We start from the raw sequence: 20,871 nt of genomic DNA, 5'->3' as shown, positions 1-20,871 counted from the left end.
CACCCCCTTTCCTGCCCCCCACCCTGTGCCCCTCAGCCACCCCCTAGCTGTGTCCCCCAGAGCTATGCTCCCCCCGGCAGATACTCCCAACACTGTGTCCCCAGCCATCTGCACCCATGTCCCCCAGTGCACCCCCCCCCAGTCATGTGCACCCCAGGGCCCCTGCAGCAGCAGGGGGGAGCTTTGACACCCCCCCACACCACATCACTGCCTGCCACCTCTGCACCCCTGGACTGCCAAACAGCCCCCCCCATCCCTGGCTCCCACTGGTCCTGCGACAGTCCTGGGGTGTGAGGCGAGCACCCCTCATGCCATGCTGCTGTCTCACATTTGTCACCTTGAGGTGAGGAAACCGCTGTGGGACTGGGCCAGCTCCTGGGGTCCTGCATGGCACGGGGCACAACACTCACCACAGGCACCCACAGGAAGGTTTCTTGGGGGACCTGACACCCCGGGGACCCACTGCCCCAAGGAAACACTGGAGGCTGTGGGGTTTGCATGTTTTAATGATGGTTTAGGAGAGATGTGGATAGAGCCACTGGAGAGCCACGAGCTCAGGTGCCCGCCGGCCCCACACGCACATGCTGACGTGAGAGCAGCTGGGGACATGAACCAGAGCCCGGCGGGCTGCCAGCCTGGCAGCAATGTATGTACCCCACTATCCTCTCAACACCAGGGTTTTCTGGGGGCTGCCATAGTGGACACTGGTAATGAAACATGATTAGGAGCCTATGTACGGCACAGCATTGCCCTCCTGGGGGAGAGCTGCACGTGGAGAACAAGAAATGCTGGAAGCAGACATGCAAGCAGTCCTGAAGGGCACTGGTCACAGCAGGGCTGGGAAGCTGGGCCACCTGGATGAAGTGGCTTTTGAGCCTTTCTTAGACTTCTCCTGTGTTTTCCGTGGGCTGTGGCCAGTCACCGGATTTCGGCAGGAGTACAACAGCTGTTGCATGGTAATCACAACTAACCTGGTATGAGACAAGCCACGTGGGAGTTACCTGAAACCCAGAGTCCAGCAGGACCAGACCCTGCTGGAAAATGCAGCCAGAGCACCTGGGCCTGAAATCCTTCATGGCTAACATGAAGGGATACAACTAAGACCAGAGACATTCTGCAATATGGTAGGTGTCTTTTGGAAACCCAGCACCATCCTTTGTGAAAGCTCAGGAAAGAGCAAGACCTTTTCTATTGACCTTTTAGCTGAAATAAGCTATAAAACATTTATTGTTGTATATTCCTAAAAAAAGAAACAAACACAAGTCTCACAAGGGCTTGTGAGCATCACTTGCAAGGTGCACCCACAGCTGCAATGCTCAGGCCTCAACCATACACGCATCCTCTACTCCACCTCGTAGCTAATATTTTGGGCAAGACCTTAGGCACTGCGCTCCCCAACCTTCATCATCTACCTCATGCGCTTTACCTTGGGGAGCACTTTGAAAGCAGGTGGTAAATACACATGATACCTGCTGTTTTCCTCCAGAGGCTGTTGCTTATTTCTGAAAAATTCAGCAAACAAGCCAATGATTAAAGTGTCCTTAAATCACTATCTCCCCCAAGCCCAGCTGAACAGGCAGGGTATGAATAGCTGCATCGCCTGCAGTCATGGCTCTGCCATCAAGTTGAAGCCCCACTTTCAGCTGAGCAGCAAAAACAGCCAGCTGCTGACGTGCCACAACACAATCTGGGGTGAAAAATGGGGAAGAAAAGGTCTTGGAGTTCAGCAGAGGCTCCTGAGTCACTGCTCCTCCCAGCGGTACCAGCTGCTCCGGTGGGAGCCACTGCTTTTGCCTGCATCCGGGCAGCTTTCTTGCCCTTATCCCACTATGTCGGCAGGAGTCTCATGTTACTGTGCAATAAGGGACTGATTCATTCTTTTAATTTCCCTTTTGAGGGGAAAAGATGGATGGGTCTAGCACCCCAGAAAAAGAGCATTTCTCATTTCATTACGATGGGGAAAATTTTCTCTTCTCACTTTGTGCTCTGCTCTCATCTGCCCTAGAGCTTGCGAGAGCCCAACGTCTCCTCTGTCACCTCAGAGCGATTGCTATTAGATCTTCCCTTTGCTGAGCAAAAAGCTGTAATTTTTAAGCTCACATGAGCTAACGTGAAAATGCCAATGGAGACGTGGTGAACTTTGCAAATTGTGTAACAACTGTTACAGCCTACATTTTACCTTGGAGTGTTACCACTACTCTTTACCTGGCCTGCAGTGAAGTTTTGACACCTATGTGCTATCATAAGGTTAAAAAATCCAACCAGTCCTTCCCCCATGCCCCCCTCCCATCTTATCACCCAGCACTTCCTGTCTCAGGAACTGATGCATTCATGGTCCCTCTTCTGAACACCCACAAGGCCCAAATCCAGAGACTGGACCTGGCACTTGGTGTCTTGCTGGAAGTGAAGCCACCTGCCAGCACTTGCGTGCAGGGGAACAAAGCTGCAGCCCTGTTTTCACACAGCTCCTGCTCCCTGTCACTTCTCAGCATGCACCAGTGCACCCTGGGTCTGCCGCACCCCCTACAGATGTGGATCGACGCCACGCTTCAGGGCATTGACAACTTCAGAAGTGCTTGTGCGGCTCTTTGGGATGTGCCCTCTCTGCGATGCTTCTGCGGGGTTTTGCTAAGCACTCTGTTCCCTCCTGGATTTGAGTGGCCCTGTGTGAAAGGGTGCCACTTGTGGATTCACAGCATATTGCAACGAATGTTCATCCCATGACAGCATGATCAAAATGCATCACTCCAAGGAGGCCTAGGCACTTCAGTCCTGCCTACAGAAAGGTGCTAGGATCGTCTGCTGGCATGAACACCTCTGAAATCTCCGTTGCGAACAGAGATGAGTACGTCAAAGTGCTAGGATCTTCTCAGGGAGGCAGAAATCCCATTGCTTGATTCACTTCCCATTAGACATAGGGAGCCAGAAGCTTGTAACCTCCACAATCTTGTCTTGTTTGTTTGTTTTGGGTAACAGGAACCAGTTTATTTCAGTGCCAACCATCTCTCCCTGCCAGAGGCAGCAGAACACAGCCCTGAACACCCCCCACAAAGCCCGCTGCTGTTACAAGCGCCACTGTGCTCTGCAAAGATATCTAGCTTAGGAGGGGTGTGCTGGGCTCACGCTGAAAATTCAGATACACTTCACAGGGTGGGCAATATGCCAGGGATTTAGGTTATACTCAAAGTAGATGCTAGCTCTGAAATTCGGGGACCTCAAGGAATTTAACCTCCCCTCCCCTGCAAAACACCTGCCTAGCCAGCTGTGTGGCATACCTATACACAAGGAATCTCTCTCCTGGTCTGCAAAATCTCACCCACCTTCCCCCTAGCTGGGACTGAGCTATGGACTGTGTTCAGGGCAGAAAATTGCAATATTTGTCAAATGGAGGAGAGTAAAATTGGCTGGATCAAACGGGATAAAAATCGTCTGGGTTGAAATGTTTCAGATTCAAGCCTCAAATGCGTGAAGGTGAAAGCAGAGAGAAGAGCCTAAATTCACTGCAGTGTCTCAGAAGAAACTGAGGAGATTGGGTTTCTGCTAGTTGAAATGCTCTTAGCACAAAAGTGATGCTAGAAATCCTACAGCCTGCTGGTGAGCCCTGAGGGGTGTCTCTACCTCTTTTAAACAGAAACCAACTGCATCAGACTGGGATGGACACTGATTCAAATCTCATTAGGAAAAGGGATAGCTATAAATAAACAAAATTGCCTTCCTCGCTTGGGTTAATTCACCGCCTGCAGTTCAGCACCCTTTTACCAGCCGTTGCCTGGGTGTTCAGCCAACCAGCTTGGAAAATGACCTAAGGAAACGGAATTCTTGGTGTTCCTGGTTTTAGGCATCCTGCGATGCAAGAGAGCTTGCTCCTTTCTACATAATAGAGCAGGAACAAAGGAAAGGAGTCACCTATTTGGAGCTGAGCTAAGGCACTAATGATGCAGTAGGTGAGGAAAGAAGAAACACAGCGGGAGGAGGACAACTTCCTAGCCACAACGTCCCAGAAGATCATTGTTCTCTTTGCTCAATTCCCTTAAAAAACCCAATGTTATCTCTATAGAAAAGGAGGAGCTAATACAGTATTATAGTATCCCTGTTGGGGTTTCATTTTAAGGTTATTTTGTTGTTCTCCCAGAGAGATTTGTTTCAGATATCAAAGTCACATGAGCTGTTTCTAAAGTGGATTTTGGTGAATGCAGGCAGAGTTATCTGAGCAGCTCTGGCTCATCGCAGCTCTTGTGGATGCCTGTTTTGTTGTTTTTCCCCATGATTTCCCAGAAAATTAGAAGCCTGTCTCTATCACTTTTTGGCATGATACTGAGATAAGCCACCGAACTGTGCTGACCCGCTGGGTGCAGTCTCTCCCTGTGCACGGCAGAGGCATTCCTGTTGTCATCACAGCTTGATAAAGATCGACGATGGCTGGCTCGTCTTCTGCCCAGTGTCGCTGAGGGGGAAAACGCTAGAGATGGCTACATCCACGATTCCTTGGCAGAGCTCTGCATACAGCTTTCTAAGAGATGAGAGAGAGAGAGAGAGAATCAGATGCCCAGGAAGGACAAACCAGCAGGCCCCTGACCAATTTTTACATAGACATGCATTTTCCCAGCAGGTTCTACATGATCCTGCTCCCATTACAGGTAGCTCCAGGGTGGCAAATGGGAGGAGGGTGGCATCTCTTCCATCTCCTCCCCGTCTACCCCAGCAACCGTCGTCTTTTTCAACGGTGCTCCCATTCCCAATATTGCTCTCTGCCAGATGGGACCACAAACCCCATTATCTAAGTTTACTGTCAGAACAGGCTCCTGACCTAAGGCTTCACACCCTTAGGCCCCAGACTTGAGTCACCACAAGATACACAGGGGCAGACGACAGCTGAGCACCCCCTGTACCGACCTTCCAACTCAGGGAGTCGTGATTATCATACCAGACCCTGTTCACTTGGGGATGTGCCTCAGAGGGAATGCTCTGACGCATTCATGGTTTGATGAAATACTGCACTGGGGTGCAGCTGTGCACATCAGCTTGTGCTGTGCTTGAGCAGGCACAGAGACTTCACAGGACCCTCTGGAAGCGTGGGATGTGTTTCATCATGGCACAGCTCATGCAGAGCAGGATTAGGGAGAAGAGAGACAAGGTGTTTGAGAAAGGAATTAACAATAGCTTCAGTTTCTGCTGAAGGAAATACATGTATAACCTCCCTGAACATGCCGGCATATGGGACATTTTTAGTACAAAAGCTGTCTTTACTAGGATTAACAATGTCTTTCACCCTGTGCCTTTGGGGCTACATGACAGTAAGATACTTTTTCAGCTCCTGGGAATGTTCCTGCTTTCAGCAGCCAAATTTTGTCTCTTAAATGGGAACTGTGTGATATGGGTGCTATAAATTAAATTATAACCCTGAAGAGGAGAAGCCACAAACATCCAAAACCTACCTCAGCTTCTTTCAATGGCTTCCAAGTGCCCATAGAGGCACGGAGCAAACAGGGCATTGATGCAACCCAAATCCACCCAGCAACAGCCAAATTCTACCCATGCAGCAACACAAGGAGGTGCAAGGCAGTATTGCACCATGGTGCACACGGTGAACAGGGCATCCTGGACACAGAAAGCTCCCCAAACTCCAGCCCTGAAAAGGCTGCTGTGAACAGGCTGTCTGGTAGGTTTGACCTGTATTTTTTGTCTACTGTTAGTGATGATCTAATTTAATCTACATCTCATCTAATCCAATCTACAGCTAATCTAATCAAATTCTAATGTAGTTATGTACAGCCTGTTCTGTTTTGCTGGGCTTGTATATGATACAGATGCCCATTTAGGAAAGATTTCTAGTCTCCCGCAGTTGTCTCAGTCACATAATACAGCACCTCCCACTGCGCCTATGCAGAGACGTTCATGGCCATGGCTGTTTGGCTGTCCCAGCCTCCCTGTGGCTGGTGGAGGCTTTGATCCAATGTCTGCAGCATCCACAATGTGCTCTGGGGTCCTGCTGCCTGCAAATTCAGTCACTCCCTTCCAGCTGCTGCCCTTAATGCTACTCATTTATCATGTGTTCTGGTAAAGACCAGCCACAAGTGGCTCCACAAGACAGACTGAGAAATCACCTGACCCCCAAAAGATTAATTCTGCAACATAACTTCAACCCAATAGTGTCAATAAAAATGACCCAAGTTATATTCAAACCCATTTGTCCAAAACCTGAGGTTAGTGCCCCATGGGAAAGAAGCTAGGGGACACCAAACACAAAGACAGGAGCAACAAACTTATATCAACTGGCACTTAGAGCAGTGTCCGGTATGGGTTAGCCTGGAAAACTCCCCTGCCATTCACTTTCTTCTACCTTTTTCACTTGGAGCTGGGACATAGCCGTGTTTTGGGTGAGGCATGTGAATGGCAGCATCGCAAGGGTATTACAGAAACTAATTACTCACTGGGCACACGCTGGAGCCCCATTGACTTCTATCAGCCAGACCTTCAGCTCCTCATCCACCATGAAATCAAAGCCAAAGAGCTGGAAGCTCTGGTAGTGAAGATGCTTTGTGCTGATCGCAGGCTCTATACACATAAGGCAGCTTCTGTGAAGGGAAAAATAGAAACCCAAGATTAAAAGCCCTGTGGACACACCTGTCGCACTACAGCTTCTGAGGGCATGTGCATAGCACAGCTAAGTGGAAGGGTCCCCTGTTGCCCTGGGACTGCCCCAAATTACAAGCTATATCCAACACATGTCATGGTAATCAGGTCCCTGCAGGTGAGATCGTGCAACCATCAAAATATATGTGGGGAGACCCCCTGAGTTAACTCCCAAAGAGCTGGAGAGCAGCATCCACCCTCACTACTGCATTAGGCAAGCTGAAAAACATGATGTGCAATTAGAGCCTGGAGCAGAAGGCAGAGCTGCAAAGGGCTGCACCAGGCGCCAAGGAACTGCCATCGAGAGCTCATTTGCTTCCAAGTCCCTCAAAGATCATGTCGTGTCTTTTTGGTGTAAATAACAGCAATGGGGTACTTGCAAAGTAAATTCCGCCATGAAGGATCACTTTGTCAAGACCTGGATTCTCTGAAGCACTGTGATGTCCGAGATGTCTCTCCAGACACTTTCTGTGCCCAGGAGGTAGCTGGCTCTGTGTGGACTGAGTAAGACGACCTATGCCAATAAGATGTGCTGCTGCTTGCTGATGGTGGGGGAAGACATGAGATCCTGCAGACTTGAGTGTGGCTTCATCTCCCCTCTTACCCCTTATACGTTTTTTAACCTCAGCCTCTCCCAGCCCTGTCTTTTGACCTACCCTCTTCCCTTACCAAGCGATCTCACTCCATCCTTCTCCAGCCACAGTTGGCAAAACGCAGACACATTGACATATACCCTTGAGAGAACAGCACCTACGGAGGTCCCTTTTCATTGAGCAATGACATTGGGGTGTTTATGGCTTTATCTTAAATTTATGCAATTGAAACCCTTCCCTTGTCAGTCTGTCTGTTTCCCCAGCTGTGTCCATACACATTCCCTGTCACTGAAGGGTTATACTCCGCTATGCAACAGGCAGCTGGCTACCTTATTATGTGTTTGATTTGCACTAAGATGCTATTCTCAAGCGTTGTGTTGAGGGCATCCATCAGATACTGGTTGAACTCCTCAAAGAACATTTCATTCCCTTCCTCATACCGCCCGTAGTTTTTGGAATATTCCTTCTGAATGCAGTGATTGGTCAAGTGGCAGGTTTTGTCCTGGAAATTAGCACTGTTATATGGTTCGGAAGAGGTCCGCAGGACACCCTCTCTGTAGAGGTAGATATTATATTGATGATCCACAAGAACCCAGCTCCTGGGGGGCGAGAGAACAAACCCTAGTCTCAGTGGCTTAAAAAGAAACAGCATGAAAATGAAAACTGGTATTATTACAAAAGCAGAAAAGGTTACCTGATGTCAAACTTGCGATGCCCTGGCTCTAAAAGCAGAGGCTTCTCCAGGTATTTCTGAATCACGTGCACTTGTCCCTGCTCATCGATGAAGTCCAGGAGCTCTGCAGCCTCTGAAGAAATCAGGATCCCTTCCCCTAGTACAGAAAGACAAAGACAAAATTAAGTAGAGGATCCTCCTATCTTTGCTGGAGCTTTTTCAGGGCCCAAGTGGACCATGGCTCATTTGCCCAAAAAGCCAGGTGACATGCAAGAACCCATGGCCCCAGGGCTGATTGGTGCCCAAGCGATGTCATGTTCACTCAGTGTCAGGCAGCGAATCTGCAGAGGGATCTCCCTGTTACCACACCACAGGGCGTCTGGCTCCCCAGTAACCGGAGTTAATGCAAATGGGAACCAAGGGTACGTGAGATGGTATGGCCTGCCTGGGGCTCATCTGCAAGCAGGTGGCTATTTAGTTGTGGGGATGCACAGCAGACAGTGACCTTGGCAAGCAGTGAGGCAGCTGCTTGGTTCAGAGGATTTTGTTTCCTTTTCCGGCATTTTTTTCCAGCTGGGCTTGGCAGGGGGATGGTGCATGTGTTCAGCACTTGTTGAATTTTGTTTTGTTTTTCCCTGGTTTTCAGCAGTTCGTTTGCGAGAGTTTTCTTTTTTTTATTTGGGGAAGGAGGTTTGTGGGTTTTTATCCTAGACTCGGACTTCCTCCCCTTGCCTGGCTTCTCTGGCTGCAAGAGGCAGTCACACATGCACACCCACGCAGCGTTGCCCTGCTCACTGAGTTCATTTAAGTTACTATTAAAATCATTGCTGAATTAGGAGAAGAACTATTTCTAAATGTTCATCCACATAGTCAGTGTTTTCCCCTGCTGTGGAAGCTCTTCATTAAAGAAGTTAGATGTGCCGTTTAAATACTGCCACGTTTTGGCTGAAGCTGTCACTGTTCATTTCTTGCAAGAGTCCAGATATGAAATCACTGTTGCAGAGCAATGAAGAGAGAACATATCCCTTCTGGGATTTGATAAAGGGATGGCATGGTGCCACATGAGGGATAAACCAGCTCAGGTAAAATTATCTAACACTTCTCTGGCACTATGTCCAGCCTTCAGGCATTTAGTTAACTTCTTGGACTAAAGCTGATGACTTAGTCTTAATTTTGTGCCGAGTGTTTTGGAGGAAATACCGAGTGAAAAGAAACAAACGCTCTTCAAGGTGGCACTGGGGGGAGAACACAGGTTTGGAGCACAGGCAGGGTTTGACAGGATCACCCCATGGAAAATGCTCCTAGCTGTGACTTCTGAAGGTCACTGTTGACACAGCCCTGCAGCTACTTTCATTGCTTCATGCTTTGCATACCTGTGAGTCACAGCTTTCCAGCCCTATTGACCTCCTACCCATCCTAGCATCCTCCACTGAAAGGAAGTCCTTTCATCAAAGTTTCTTTCTCACCCGTGTTTTTGCAGGGGACAAGATTTTTAGTCCCCTGATCACTGCAGAGCAAGGCAGAAACTTACATTGGTACAACCACAGGCTGGGCACTGCAGGAAGGAGGGAAAACATCATCGCTGTAAGCCAGCAAAGCCCCTGCAGTGGGAAGATCAGCAGGCACCCGTTCTGCAGTGGACAGACGGTGAATCAAGGGTGAGGTTAGCTTAACTGTGTACCTAGTTAGCAACCCAGTGAAGCAGCAAAGCAGCTTAAGTGGGGCAGCTGTCTCTTCTCTCAAAGAAAACACCAAACCCTCTAGCCACAGTTGAAAAATCTCTCAATTTTTAAGTCAGGACACCCTAAACCTTTAATTTTCCTTTTACTGATGGACAACCAAGCTTCCACTAGACCTGTCCTGAGTCAGGGGCTGTGCCTGAGCTTGATCTGCCTCGGCAATTAATGTCGACAAGCTTTCTTCTTCACCAGAAGTAATCCCCAGACATTTAAAACTTCTCTCTAGAAGATTAACATGAGGCTCTGCTTTCCACTTCAACTCCCAGCTTGAGTTCTGCAGCACACTGATGAATATGAAAGGTTACTCTGCTTTAATGCAAAAAAGATGGGATCACACTTGAATAAAGTATGTGAAGAGTTTAAACCTCCCCATCCTGCAATGAACCACAGCAATGGCCTTTTCAGTTGCCCAGACTGATTCTCTGCCAGACAGTTATACCACACAGAAACACATTCCCTGACTGGCATAATGAAAGGACTCATCTCCCCTTCCTCCCCGATGAAAATAAGCATACTCTTCTGATGCTTCTTGGTAACACAGCCAAGAAAGCAAAGCAGTGAAGGAAGCCAGCATGAAGGACAGTTTTATCATGCAGCCTCCCTGGCAGCCACCTCTGGCTTTCACATTCTCTGGTGATTTTTGTAAGACTGCATCAAAAGTGACTCTGCAAATGTGAGTAATACATGTGGGCTTGTTCCCTTTGAAAAGACCAGGTCTTTCCTCAGGTTGGGCTCTGCTGCCTGGGGTCTGCACACATGGCAAGGCCAGTTTTCATAAAGCCATTCTGATAACATGCCCATGATACTGCTGTAACTGACAGACAGCACATAGTTACCAAAGCATTACATTTATAGCTGTGTCCAGCTATCTCGTCTAATAGCTCATATTTTTGTAGAGCAGGCGATGCAATGACCCTGGAACAAGGAAGGACACATTATCACTTAGGTATCTATTGCCTTATTCAAATTAAAGGGACATACAGACATTGCATTACTTGTCTTTGCTCTGGCACCTTCCACTGAGGCTTGGGTGTAATTCCGATGCACTGAGCTTGCGGCTGCTCAGTCAGTCTCTCAGTGTGACCATGGGTAGGCCATTGGCATCAGGGCATCTGGGTTTGGTTCAAAGACAAACAGCAGTATTTCTGCCCAGGTGAAACCAGGCTTAGCTGCAGCATGGAGAGCTGGGCTCCTTGCCCTTGAAGGCTGCTGTCCTTGCCTGCTGCCTTCCTCCCCATATCCTGTTCTGCTCCCTGTTATCTCCTGCTCTCCACATTCCCCTTGCCTGCTGATCCCTGCTGCCTTCTCCCTGCAGCAAACTTTCCCATATTTTGGGGTGCATGTGTAGAAAAGTGGAGGTCCTTTCACTGCCATCCATGTCCTAGGTAGCATGTGCATGTTACAATGCTGGTCAGGAGCCCCATGCCACCAAGCAGACAAAGGAGAGCCCTGTGCTGGCTTGACTGGCATGGAGTTGGTAGGTGAAGCCCTTCACAGACAGGCTAGATATCAGCTGGGCTCAGCCAAGCCCCGGGACTCTACCGATCAAATAAAGAGTAAGGATTAACAAGAAGGTGGCTCATTTTGCTGGAGAATGAACCTTTGGCACCAGCTGAGGACTTGGCGATCCACACGTTGCCTTCTTTGCCTTCCCTCCGCCTGTTGTAAGCTGCCAAGAAGACTTCCCGTTCATCTGTCCTTGTGTTGTTTATGAGATGGCGAATTCCATTCTGTGCTGGAGCCACGGGGGTCTTCAAGTTTGTTGGGTAGATCACATACGACTCGGGGAACCACGTGCAGGACTCCGATAGTTCAGGGCTTGTCTTGATTAGCCTGGGTGAAGAGAGACAGGCTGTTAATCTCCAGAGTGTCCCCACCTGCATGGACATAATTTAGTAAGTAAAAATGATCATTAACTGGGCTCTTTCACTTGGTGATGAATAGCAGCTTACAAATAGTCTGTGCTAAATTATTATATTTTCCTTAGACCCTTGAAATTAGGGTTTTCCTAAAGATATCATGGCAATCTCAACCTGCAGCCAAGCACTGTTCTTTGAACCAGACCTGCATGCTTCCATTAAACGTTTTGTAGATACTATGGATATCGTGAAACAATCCGTAGAGAAGTTTCCACGTAAATAGAGCTTGCGATGCATTCCCTGTATCATCTCTGCACAAGGGAACTGAGGAGGTGTATTTGCTAACACGGAACAGGGCAGGAAGGGTGCTGTGATCACAACAGGCAAAAGGGAAGCCAGAGCAGTAATGTTCTCTGTGCTGGTGCTTAGCTCTTGATCCCATCCCCACTGAGATCTGACCAGGTGTCCCAGTTGTGGATTAAGACCACTGGGAACCCACTGAAAGCAAGGACGCAGTTACACGTTTCATGTTCCAAGGTGTCTGGAATCCCCCTCACATCATGCAGTCTCCAATCTCTCTGGCACATCTCTCCTACCCGTAATGTCTAGAGATGCCAGCAAACTCCTGTTAGCGGATCCCAGGCCTGTTTTCTTTCAGAGTGAAGGGAGCTGCCTGCCTCTTTGAATGCTCAGTTAAGGCCAAGTGCTTTGCTTAAGGCCAAAAGCAGAGCTCATGACTTGCTGACTCTCTATGTGCATTTGTGCCTCTCTGTTGAAATGGCAGTCAGTCAGTGACACCCTGGGAGCCCTGAGGAATGTCATTTGTGGTCCCCTGGGCTCATAAGTAGCTTGATGATGCATGGTTGACCCCACACTTAGAAAGGTCAGCCAAGCTTTAGAAGAAAAAAACTGGTGTGCAAGCACTTTCAGCACTGCCTCTAGACCATGGGCCACAGAGAAATCCAGCAGGGGGGCACCATGAGCGCTTGTTTAAAAAATACTCTGCTAGTTCCTGACAAACACCATCATCTCTCTAAAGAAAGCAATTGGGACCAGGTTCTTTGCAAGGGAAGGAGAGGCCTCAGATCAGCACACAGAGTCTGCAGGACTGCATCAGCAAGAGGAAGCACAGACACTAACGTGGAATCAAATGCTTGAAGGAGACCAAGAGCTCTGACATGAAGATGCCCTAATGGCTGCAGAGTTTGCACAGGGATGAGGGTTATCTACAGTGAAAGCTCATCCACATTTCCCCAGGAGACCCTGGCACGGCTGGTCATGCAGAAATAACTCCCAGAGCTCTTCCTGGAGATGTCTCCAAGCATTTGTTTGACCAACAAATCTGATTAGCTAAAGGCATATTAGTGTCTCATCTCTGTATGAAACAGAGAATAAAAGAAGTAGGTTTTAATTAAATGTCTACAAGGAGCAGATACGTGGGTTTTTTCCTTTTGATTTGGCTCTAATCTGATTCAATACACTCTATGGTTTCAAGTAGATGTAATTCAGTAGAAATGCCATTTCCCCCGAAGTTACAAAGAGGTCTTTGTGCACACAGATAACTCTAGAGACCAGCACAGGAGTCAGAAGACAGCACATGCTAGGACACTCCCAGGGCAGCTGTTCTGTGAAATACCCTCCACACAGGTTCAACATGCGACAATGGTTAGAAGAAAACTTTCTTCTAACAATCCCATGTAACATTTCAGTGAATTTCTTACTTCACCAGAGATGCTTTGCGGCACAGCTTGTCTGCTCCCCTGTAGTAATTCACCAGCTGCACAAGACCGGGTTCATGGCCTAAAAAGGGGAAACAAAGAGGTCAGACAAACTTTGCAGTTAGTGAAGGAAAAACATCTGCTCAGTGCAAAGGACCTGTGCAGCAGGGAAGAGAAAGGAGGCCGTTTCCTTGCCCTGCATCACAGAAACAGGCTCTAAGCTGGTACTGGCTCCTGTGGTTTCTTTCTTTTAGTTATGAAAAACCATGCATTTACCCAAGTCTGTTTTGAATCTGACACTTCCAATTTCCAAAGGAAAAGAATCATTTCCTAATTCATACTGGGAACTGGCAGCACCACTCAAAAATGTTCTCCCTTTGCTGGTGGCAGTTTTTAAAAGCCAGGATTTCAGTTACTCTTAAATGCAGTAGGAGGATGCAGGCAAGCACACCATGATATAAAGATCACAGCTTAGGAAAGGGCCTTGTTTCTTTGTCACGTACAGCAGGATTCACTGTCAGACCTGGTATCACAAAACACTGGGAAACATTAAAAGATTTGGAGTCTTGCTTCCCTCTGGCAGTTTGCAGGAAGCACCCTTAGGTAGCTGGCGTGGGAAGGGACTTCTGGGGGGTCTCTTCTCCAAGCTCTTGTTCGGTCAAAGTCTGAGTAGCTCTAAGGATGAAGATCCTACTGCTTCTACAGGTCCTTGTCCCAGTGCTTGACTGCCATCCTGCGTGCACCTGACTACCCTCATGGCCCCTGCTGAAGTCACTCCAGGGTATCTATGTGTTTCTTGTACTGGAAAGACCCAAACTGGTCCCAGTACCCAGTTGCGACCTCACAAGTGCCAAACAGAGTGCCAAATAAATGGGTACCTCCTTATCAATACTGGACTTCACAGCCTGCCTTCCTTCACCTTCTCACACTACACGAACACTTGCGCTCAGCTGGAAGCTCTCTAGGGGGACAGGATAGCAGCAGTTGTCCAAAGGGTAACACAGATCTGGGAAACACCACGCAGCCTCTCCTACACAACCAGTACAGCTGAACATGGATGTGCAAGAGGCAAGTGATGCCTGGAGCAACACCTAGGTCACCGGTGACAACAACTGACAAGAGCATCAATATGGAAAACATGATGGAAAACTGCTCTGGTTGGAAATGACCTAGGACCAGGGGGATCCCCCAGGCATGGCAGTTACTTACATCTTCACCTTCTCTTTTCAAAAAAATGCTTGTGGGAGTGATTTAGACCCTGAAAAAGGATTCAGAGCTTTAGTTATCCTCCTTGGTGTTTGCCTGGGAAAAAAGGCCTGGAGCAAACATTACCTTAAAAACCAGGCAGCTGCGAGATCACAGAGTGAATATCTATTTCAACTCCAAAGTCACGGCCCTGACCTGTGTCACTATTTTATTCACAAATCTTTAAATACAAGATAGCTGAAAACCATCTTCCAGAAAAGATCTGTAACTTCAGGCACTTCAGTGTGTAGCCAGCACTGCCAGGCACTAATTTACTGAAAGAAATTAGTAAAAAATGTCAAATTTCCTTCTGTTTCCAGTTTATCAGTTTTGCTTGGTTCCTGGAGGAATTGAGGTCCACAAGGAGATCCCACCACTCTGGGTGGGCTCTGCCCCACAGTGGTCAGTCCACCTTGTCACCAGTGATGGAGGAATGGGGCTGGTGAAAGGAGGAGGACGGAAGTGGCTGAAACCTGCTTTGAAACCACTGCTGTTGGATAACTGACTTGCTGGGAGGCACATCCTCATTGGTTTCCTGAGCATCTCCATGGAGCAGTGGGCTGCGATGCGCAGTCTGGTGATCAGCAAGGAGTGACCATGAGGCAGGAAGGGGAATGGGTTCTCAGGCATGTTGTGAGGCCTGCACCATGCACTTAGCAGGGTTAAAAAGCTGCCAAGGCACTGAGCAAACTGGCGATCCTCCCGTGGCTGGCAGGGCGTAGTCCAGCATCCTCTGCTCCATGAGGCCTCTGCAGCCTCCTTCTCCTTTCCCTCCCCTTAGCACAGACTGCTTTTCCATTAGCTACAGACTTAGATGCAGGTACTCACAGCTTAAGGGCACACTGCCCCAAGAATTAGGGTATCAGTGACAGCAACAGAAGTCCCTGCAGCTGGACAGAAGCAGTAGTGCATGCTGAGAGCCCCCACTTCTACCCCTCTCCCATGTCAAATGATCTAGCTTAGCCCCCAAGTAACAGAAATCCATATAGTTCCCTGAATTAATCTCTGCTTCCACTGAGTAGAGCCTTTAGGAAAACCAAACCAAGGCAGCTTTGATGCAACAAAGCTCAGGAAGACAGCTTTAGTAAGATGTACCAGAGAAGACACAGCTTTTTGGAAGATGTACCAAAATAACCATGTTATTTTTGGTCTGAATCTACTGATTTCAGGCAACCAGCTCCTGCTATAGGAGGATGGGTTAAAAAAGCCAGTGCCAAAGCATGGTCCCTCTCCATAAGCCATAGATGTGTCTCGGCTGTGAGAAATGGTTTGAATTTTGAGGCATCCCATGGCAACACGTGCTGAAGGGCTCGCTGAAGCCTTCCATCACCCTAGGGCTCTTTTCGAGGATGGAAGGGGTTAGTAAGAGATGGCCATGAGCCCACCATGGGTGGACATGCTGTGCAGGCCTGCTCAACATCAACAAACGGTAATCGTTCTGCAGTGAAGCCCGATGCTCACAGGCCCTGCCTGCCGGGCACATTAAAGCACAAGTCTGCTTGCTGTGCCTGGCTACAGCATGTGTGAGCATCCTTGCTGCTTAAACCTCTCCCGGTGTTTCCCTGCCTGCTGCAGACACCCCGACGCTGGGAAGTGACCAGATGGCATCGCCAGGTGATGGGGACTTTCCACTCACAAAACGCACGTGGAGACAGGGGTAGAGGTGCTGGAGCTGGTGACTTGCAAATCTGAAATAGCAGTCAGTGCTGGGTCTCAACTGCAAGAAAGGGGCTGCGAAAGCCATCCTACCCCAGAATTGCTGGGGCGAGGGGGCTCCTCCTGCTCCAATGCTTCTGCAGCCAGAAGCAGTGCTGCAAAATTGCCCCAGGAAGGAAGAAACCAGGGCCAATGGCAGGGAGGAAGGCCAGGAACGTCCTGCCAGCCATCAGATGCAGACTCGGGGGGACCGCAGGAGGGAAACACACTGCTCTGCTGGGATTTGCAGTGTTCTCGTCCCACACCTGCTCTGACAGGCCTGGTGACAGGAGCCAGCACAGCAGCTGGCATCGTGCACAGAGACCTGCCAGTCTTGTGGCTCCTGCCGGCTCACCCTCAGCTGTGGGCAATGACAGTGCATCTCTGCTACCCACCGCGCCCTACAATGATGCCAGCGCCTGGCTTAGCTCTCCTCGTTTGCGGGCAGTGCATGGCACTCTCCCTCCCTGCTCCTGGGGTCTTCCCCATCCAGCAGGGCAGACGGGTGCCTGTGCTGACAGCCCTGCCTGCCACGGGAGAAACAGTGCACGCGCAGCAGGCAGGGGCCAAGCCTGCACAGGGAAGCTCCTGGGGCCCTGCGTGTTGGCAGCGTGACAGGGGGGATCAGACAGCAGGGGAAAACGGGTTGGGGGGTGGCCTGGCCCTACACACACGCAGGGCCTCTGGAATAACCCACACCCTGCTCCAAGCCAGGACTAAACGTGCTGTCACCCCCACCAAACCCCTGCAGAGGTACCTCCCCACCAGCCTCAGCTCCGGGGCAAGGCTTTGAGCGTGCCTGGCTCAGACCTGTTCCCCCACCTGTCCCAAACTGCAGAAACACCCCCGTAACATATAAGCTCAGCACTGCAACGTCCCTGCCCTGCGCCAGGCAGGGGAATGCCACTGGCACCACCCAGTTCCGTACGAACCCACAGTGGGTGACTGAAGCCCCCTGCAATGGGGAAAACGGCCCCAAGTGGGTGGCTGCAGGACAAGACAGGCAGGCCGGGAGGTGGGGGCTGCACTCGGGGGCGCAGGGACCCTGAGGGTCTGCGACACGTGAGAAGGGGGGGGGTCCCCGGGTGCCCTCCGCCCCACCCCACTGCTGCGCCCCAGCGCAGCTCCCAAGCTGGGCTGGGTGTTTTGGGGAGCACCGGCGAAACCACCCTCCGGGAACCTGGGAGGGGGATCCTTCAAGCCCTGGCTGGTGGCAGCAGTCCCCAGCAGAGACAGCCGGTCCCCGGGCCGGGTTCTGCAGAGAGCCCTGCCGGGGGCCGGGAAGCGGCTGCACGGAGCCCCCCGGTCCCCGCCCTTTGTTCTGGGCGACGCAGGCCGGGGCGGCCGCCGGGCCCCTGTAACAGGGAGCCCAGCACACGGCCAGCTGTCGCTGCCAGCGCGAGGCCCGGTGACAGGGGCCGGGGGACACTCCCTCCCAAACTGCGGGGGACTCCCCCGGGCACGCCCTGCCCGCAGCCCCCACGTCCGCAGGGGCGACGGGAGGCTGCGACGAGCCGCGGGGGACCCCGCCCTGCGGCGGGGGACCCCGGGAGGCTCGCCGAGGCGGAAAGGTCACAACCGCAGCCCGGCTCCCGGGCTGCAGGGGGGCGTGGGGGGGTTCGGGCCCTGCTGGCGGCGGGGGGCGGCCGGGGGAAGAGACCCTTACCCAGCCTGCCGAAGGGGAGCCGGTTCCTCTCGCCCAGCATGAGGTTGAAGCGGGGGTTGTCCCTCCGGAGGCGCCGCCACTGCCCGCTGGCCAGCAGCAGCCGGCTCACCTCGGCGTACACGCTGCTGCCCTCGTCCCGCACGACGAAGGTGTACATGGCGGCGGGGAGGGGGGACACCCCACCCTACCCCCGGCGGCCCGAGGGATGCCCCAGGCCCATGGGGCCCCACTGCAGCCCAGGCAGGGCCCTGCGCGGCCGCTGCCGCCCGGCCCGGCTCCGCATGGCCAGAGCCGCCGCCCGCCCGAGCCTGCCCGGGGCGGGGGGAGGGGCTGACCCGGAAGCAGAACCGCCCTCCTCCCTCCCCCGCGCGCGCTGGAAAAGCGGTGACGTCACGGAGGCCGCGCAGGGGGCGGGGTTGTGGCGCCCTCCCCGTGCCGGGGCAAGGCCACGGCGGGCGGGAAGTGGCTTCTGCGCCTCGGGCGCCGTGTCCGCCCCGGCCCCGGCCCGGCCCGGCCCAACCTCGCTGCTCCCCGGCGTGCCGCCGGCCGGGGGTCGCCCCTGTCACCCGGCTGTGGCCGCGCGCGCACGGCTGGCCGCGGGGGCCCGCACGGGCTCTGTACGAGCAGCGCCGCCGCCCACCCCGCTCCCCTCGCTGCCCCTCCGGCGCTCTGCCCCTTGGGGTGCGCGCCCCCGCCCGCACGGTGCGGGCCCCCGCGTCTGCCCAGCAGCGGCGCCTGGGTGGCAGTGCCCGCGCACACGTGCCCCGAGGCCGCAGCCCCGCTCCGGGTGCTGCTGCAGGCCACGGGCACAGGCAGGTGGTGGTCGCCCTGCGGGCCCCGCAGCCTTGCAGGGCTGGTGGGACGCTGGGCTTGGTCTCGCCGCCGGAGACGCAGGCCCGGACCAATGCCTGGTCCGGCCGGGCCCTGGCAAGGGACCGCAGGCAGCCTTGCACGCCCGGGCAGGCTGCCGTCGCCATGCCGCGGGCGCGGACCTCTGAGACCTGGGGAGGTCAGCCAGCATGCGGAGGGCAGGCAGCCATCCAGCGGGACCCCGACGGGCTGGGGACAACAGGAACCCCATGAAATTCATGATGAAGGGGAAGGACAGCAATGGCAGAGCTGGAGGGGCTCTGCGAGGAAGGCCCTGGGGGCCTGGCGGGCACAGCCCTGAGCCCTCGGGGCAGCGAGGGCCCTACGAACAGGGGCACAGCCGGGAGGTGGAGGAAGGGGCTGTTCCCCCCAGCTCAGTGCTCCTCAGACCGCATCTAGGTACTGTGTCCAGTTCGAGAAGGATGCTGATAAACCAGAGTGATAAACTGCTGCCGAAGGAGGGCAGCAAGTGAGGAAAGGGCCAGGTTGCCTCCTCCTCCGCTCTGCCCCCTCAGATCTCGGTTGTGCATGTCCGGGAGTGGTGCAGTGCTCCGAGCCACGCGACACTGGGACTGGAGGGCCAACAGACCTTCTCCTCTTCTTAACCTATTTGACTCTTCAAACCGCATTTGTCTTGATATCTTTTAGTTTTCCTAAAGATGCGTTCTTATTTTGTCATGCATTGTTACCTAGTTTGGTTTTTCTGTTTGTGAAAAGGTCTTTTTGTTTGTAACATCGCTTCTGTCCTCCTCGTAAACAAGTCTGCAGCAGACCAAAGACATGTTATCTCACAAATTCAGAACCTGGAAATCAGATCCCCCCCCCCCCCAATCAGGTTTGTCTTAACAAACCTATCAGTAATGAAAAGTGTGAGTTCTTGAGTTGATTAATGTCCTGTTTTTCCTACACACACTGTATGAGGAATGACATCATCATTGCATACTTATGTTGGTTGCTATAAATCGCGATGTATTTCCAACAAATCAAGAACATTTTGCTGAAGGAAACTCAGATGTGTGGTAGATTGGTCATGACCTGCACACTGATGTTACTGCCTGTCATCTTTGACAGCACAAGGTGTTATGTGATTCATGGACAGAAAAAATTAGTTTAAAAAATGGCTGCTATCTCATTTTCTCCTGCTAAATTGTTCAAAATGTTTTTAATGAAATGCTTTTCACCTTGAAAGAATTATGGACAGGGACAACAATTAGTGTTTCTAAGCTGGTATAATAAAACACCGATTTTATTAATAGCCTAAGGAAAATACAGAACACTTAACTGTAGGCCAAATGGATGATAACAACCTTCAAATGAAAAAGACCTGTCAGATTATTTTTTATGAACTTTGACAGAATGCCAAAGTGGAGGTTGTTAAAATGGGACGCTATTGTGTATTCTATTTGTTACTGGGATGAAACTTGGGAAACTGAATTTAGTCTTTTTGAAGCTATAAGTTTTTCCTGAATATAAAACAGGAACAATCACAGCTTAAAATACCTCCCCCAGAAAAAGAAAAGAGTTTTAAAGCAATATTGTCTCAACCCCACCATGTAGAAGTGAGCCACGGTACTTTTTTGGTGCACACCTTGGTCTGTGAGGAAAAGCCTGTGGGTACGCTCCTGCGTGGGCAGAGTGGGAATGGGAACTGTCAGCCCTCAACCCCATTAATCTGGGACCCCATCTGTTGTCCTTTTGAGAAGACTAAAGAGATGGGGAAGAAATCAGGACATTAAATCTCACCTTTCTCCTCCTCTGGAGCAAAATTTTACCTTCTTTATTGAAAGTTTTCCTGGACTGGCACTTGCCAGGTTGTGACAAAGTGAATTGCACAGCTTCTCTTGCCCCCTGTCCTGGATGGCTCAGAAGAAAGTGCTGCAGCATTAGCCTGCTCAGGCTCCTCTGCTGGCAAAGGAAAAATGTCCTTTCCAGCTCTCCGATGGCAGCTAGCAGGATGGCCAAAATAAGGCGAGGCTGTACTGCTCCCAGGTCAGAAACCGATGACAGTGCTACAAATATAATTTATTATACTCGCAGGCATATAGAGAAGATGTGAAAACTCCTGCAATTACTAAATGTGAACTAGTGAGAGATACCAGGCTTGTCCGAACCCAGAAATTTCTACTAATTTCTACTCTTTGGCACAGTTTGCATGCTGCCTCATGGCACAAGCACCTTGC

The 20,871-nt window shown here is 51.3% G+C and overlaps 1 protein-coding gene across 1 annotated transcript; it reads right to left on the bottom strand.

Annotated features, from left to right (window-relative positions):
* Nucleotides 1-488: 488 nt before the first annotated feature.
* On the bottom strand, nucleotides 489-18,163 carry TTL (tubulin tyrosine ligase). Its single transcript, XM_075496652.1, has 7 exons — nucleotides 17,822-18,163; nucleotides 13,219-13,297; nucleotides 11,239-11,471; nucleotides 7,921-8,056; nucleotides 7,556-7,825; nucleotides 6,432-6,575; nucleotides 489-4,510 (listed from the first exon to the last, which is right to left on the bottom strand). The coding sequence occupies exons 1-7, from the start codon at nucleotides 17,976-17,978 to the stop codon at nucleotides 4,393-4,395; spliced, it is 1,137 nt and encodes a 378-aa protein (XP_075352767.1). The 5' UTR covers nucleotides 17,979-18,163; the 3' UTR covers nucleotides 489-4,392.
* Between the last annotated feature and the right edge of the window lie 2,708 nt (nucleotides 18,164-20,871).

Source organism: Mycteria americana, chromosome 3, assembly GCF_035582795.1.
Source record: "Mycteria americana isolate JAX WOST 10 ecotype Jacksonville Zoo and Gardens chromosome 3, USCA_MyAme_1.0, whole genome shotgun sequence".
In the NCBI taxonomy this organism is placed as follows: Eukaryota; Metazoa; Chordata; class Aves; order Ciconiiformes; family Ciconiidae; genus Mycteria; species Mycteria americana.
The sequence above is the reverse complement of the archived record's forward strand: the minus strand, read 5'-3'. Positions and strand labels throughout refer to the sequence as shown.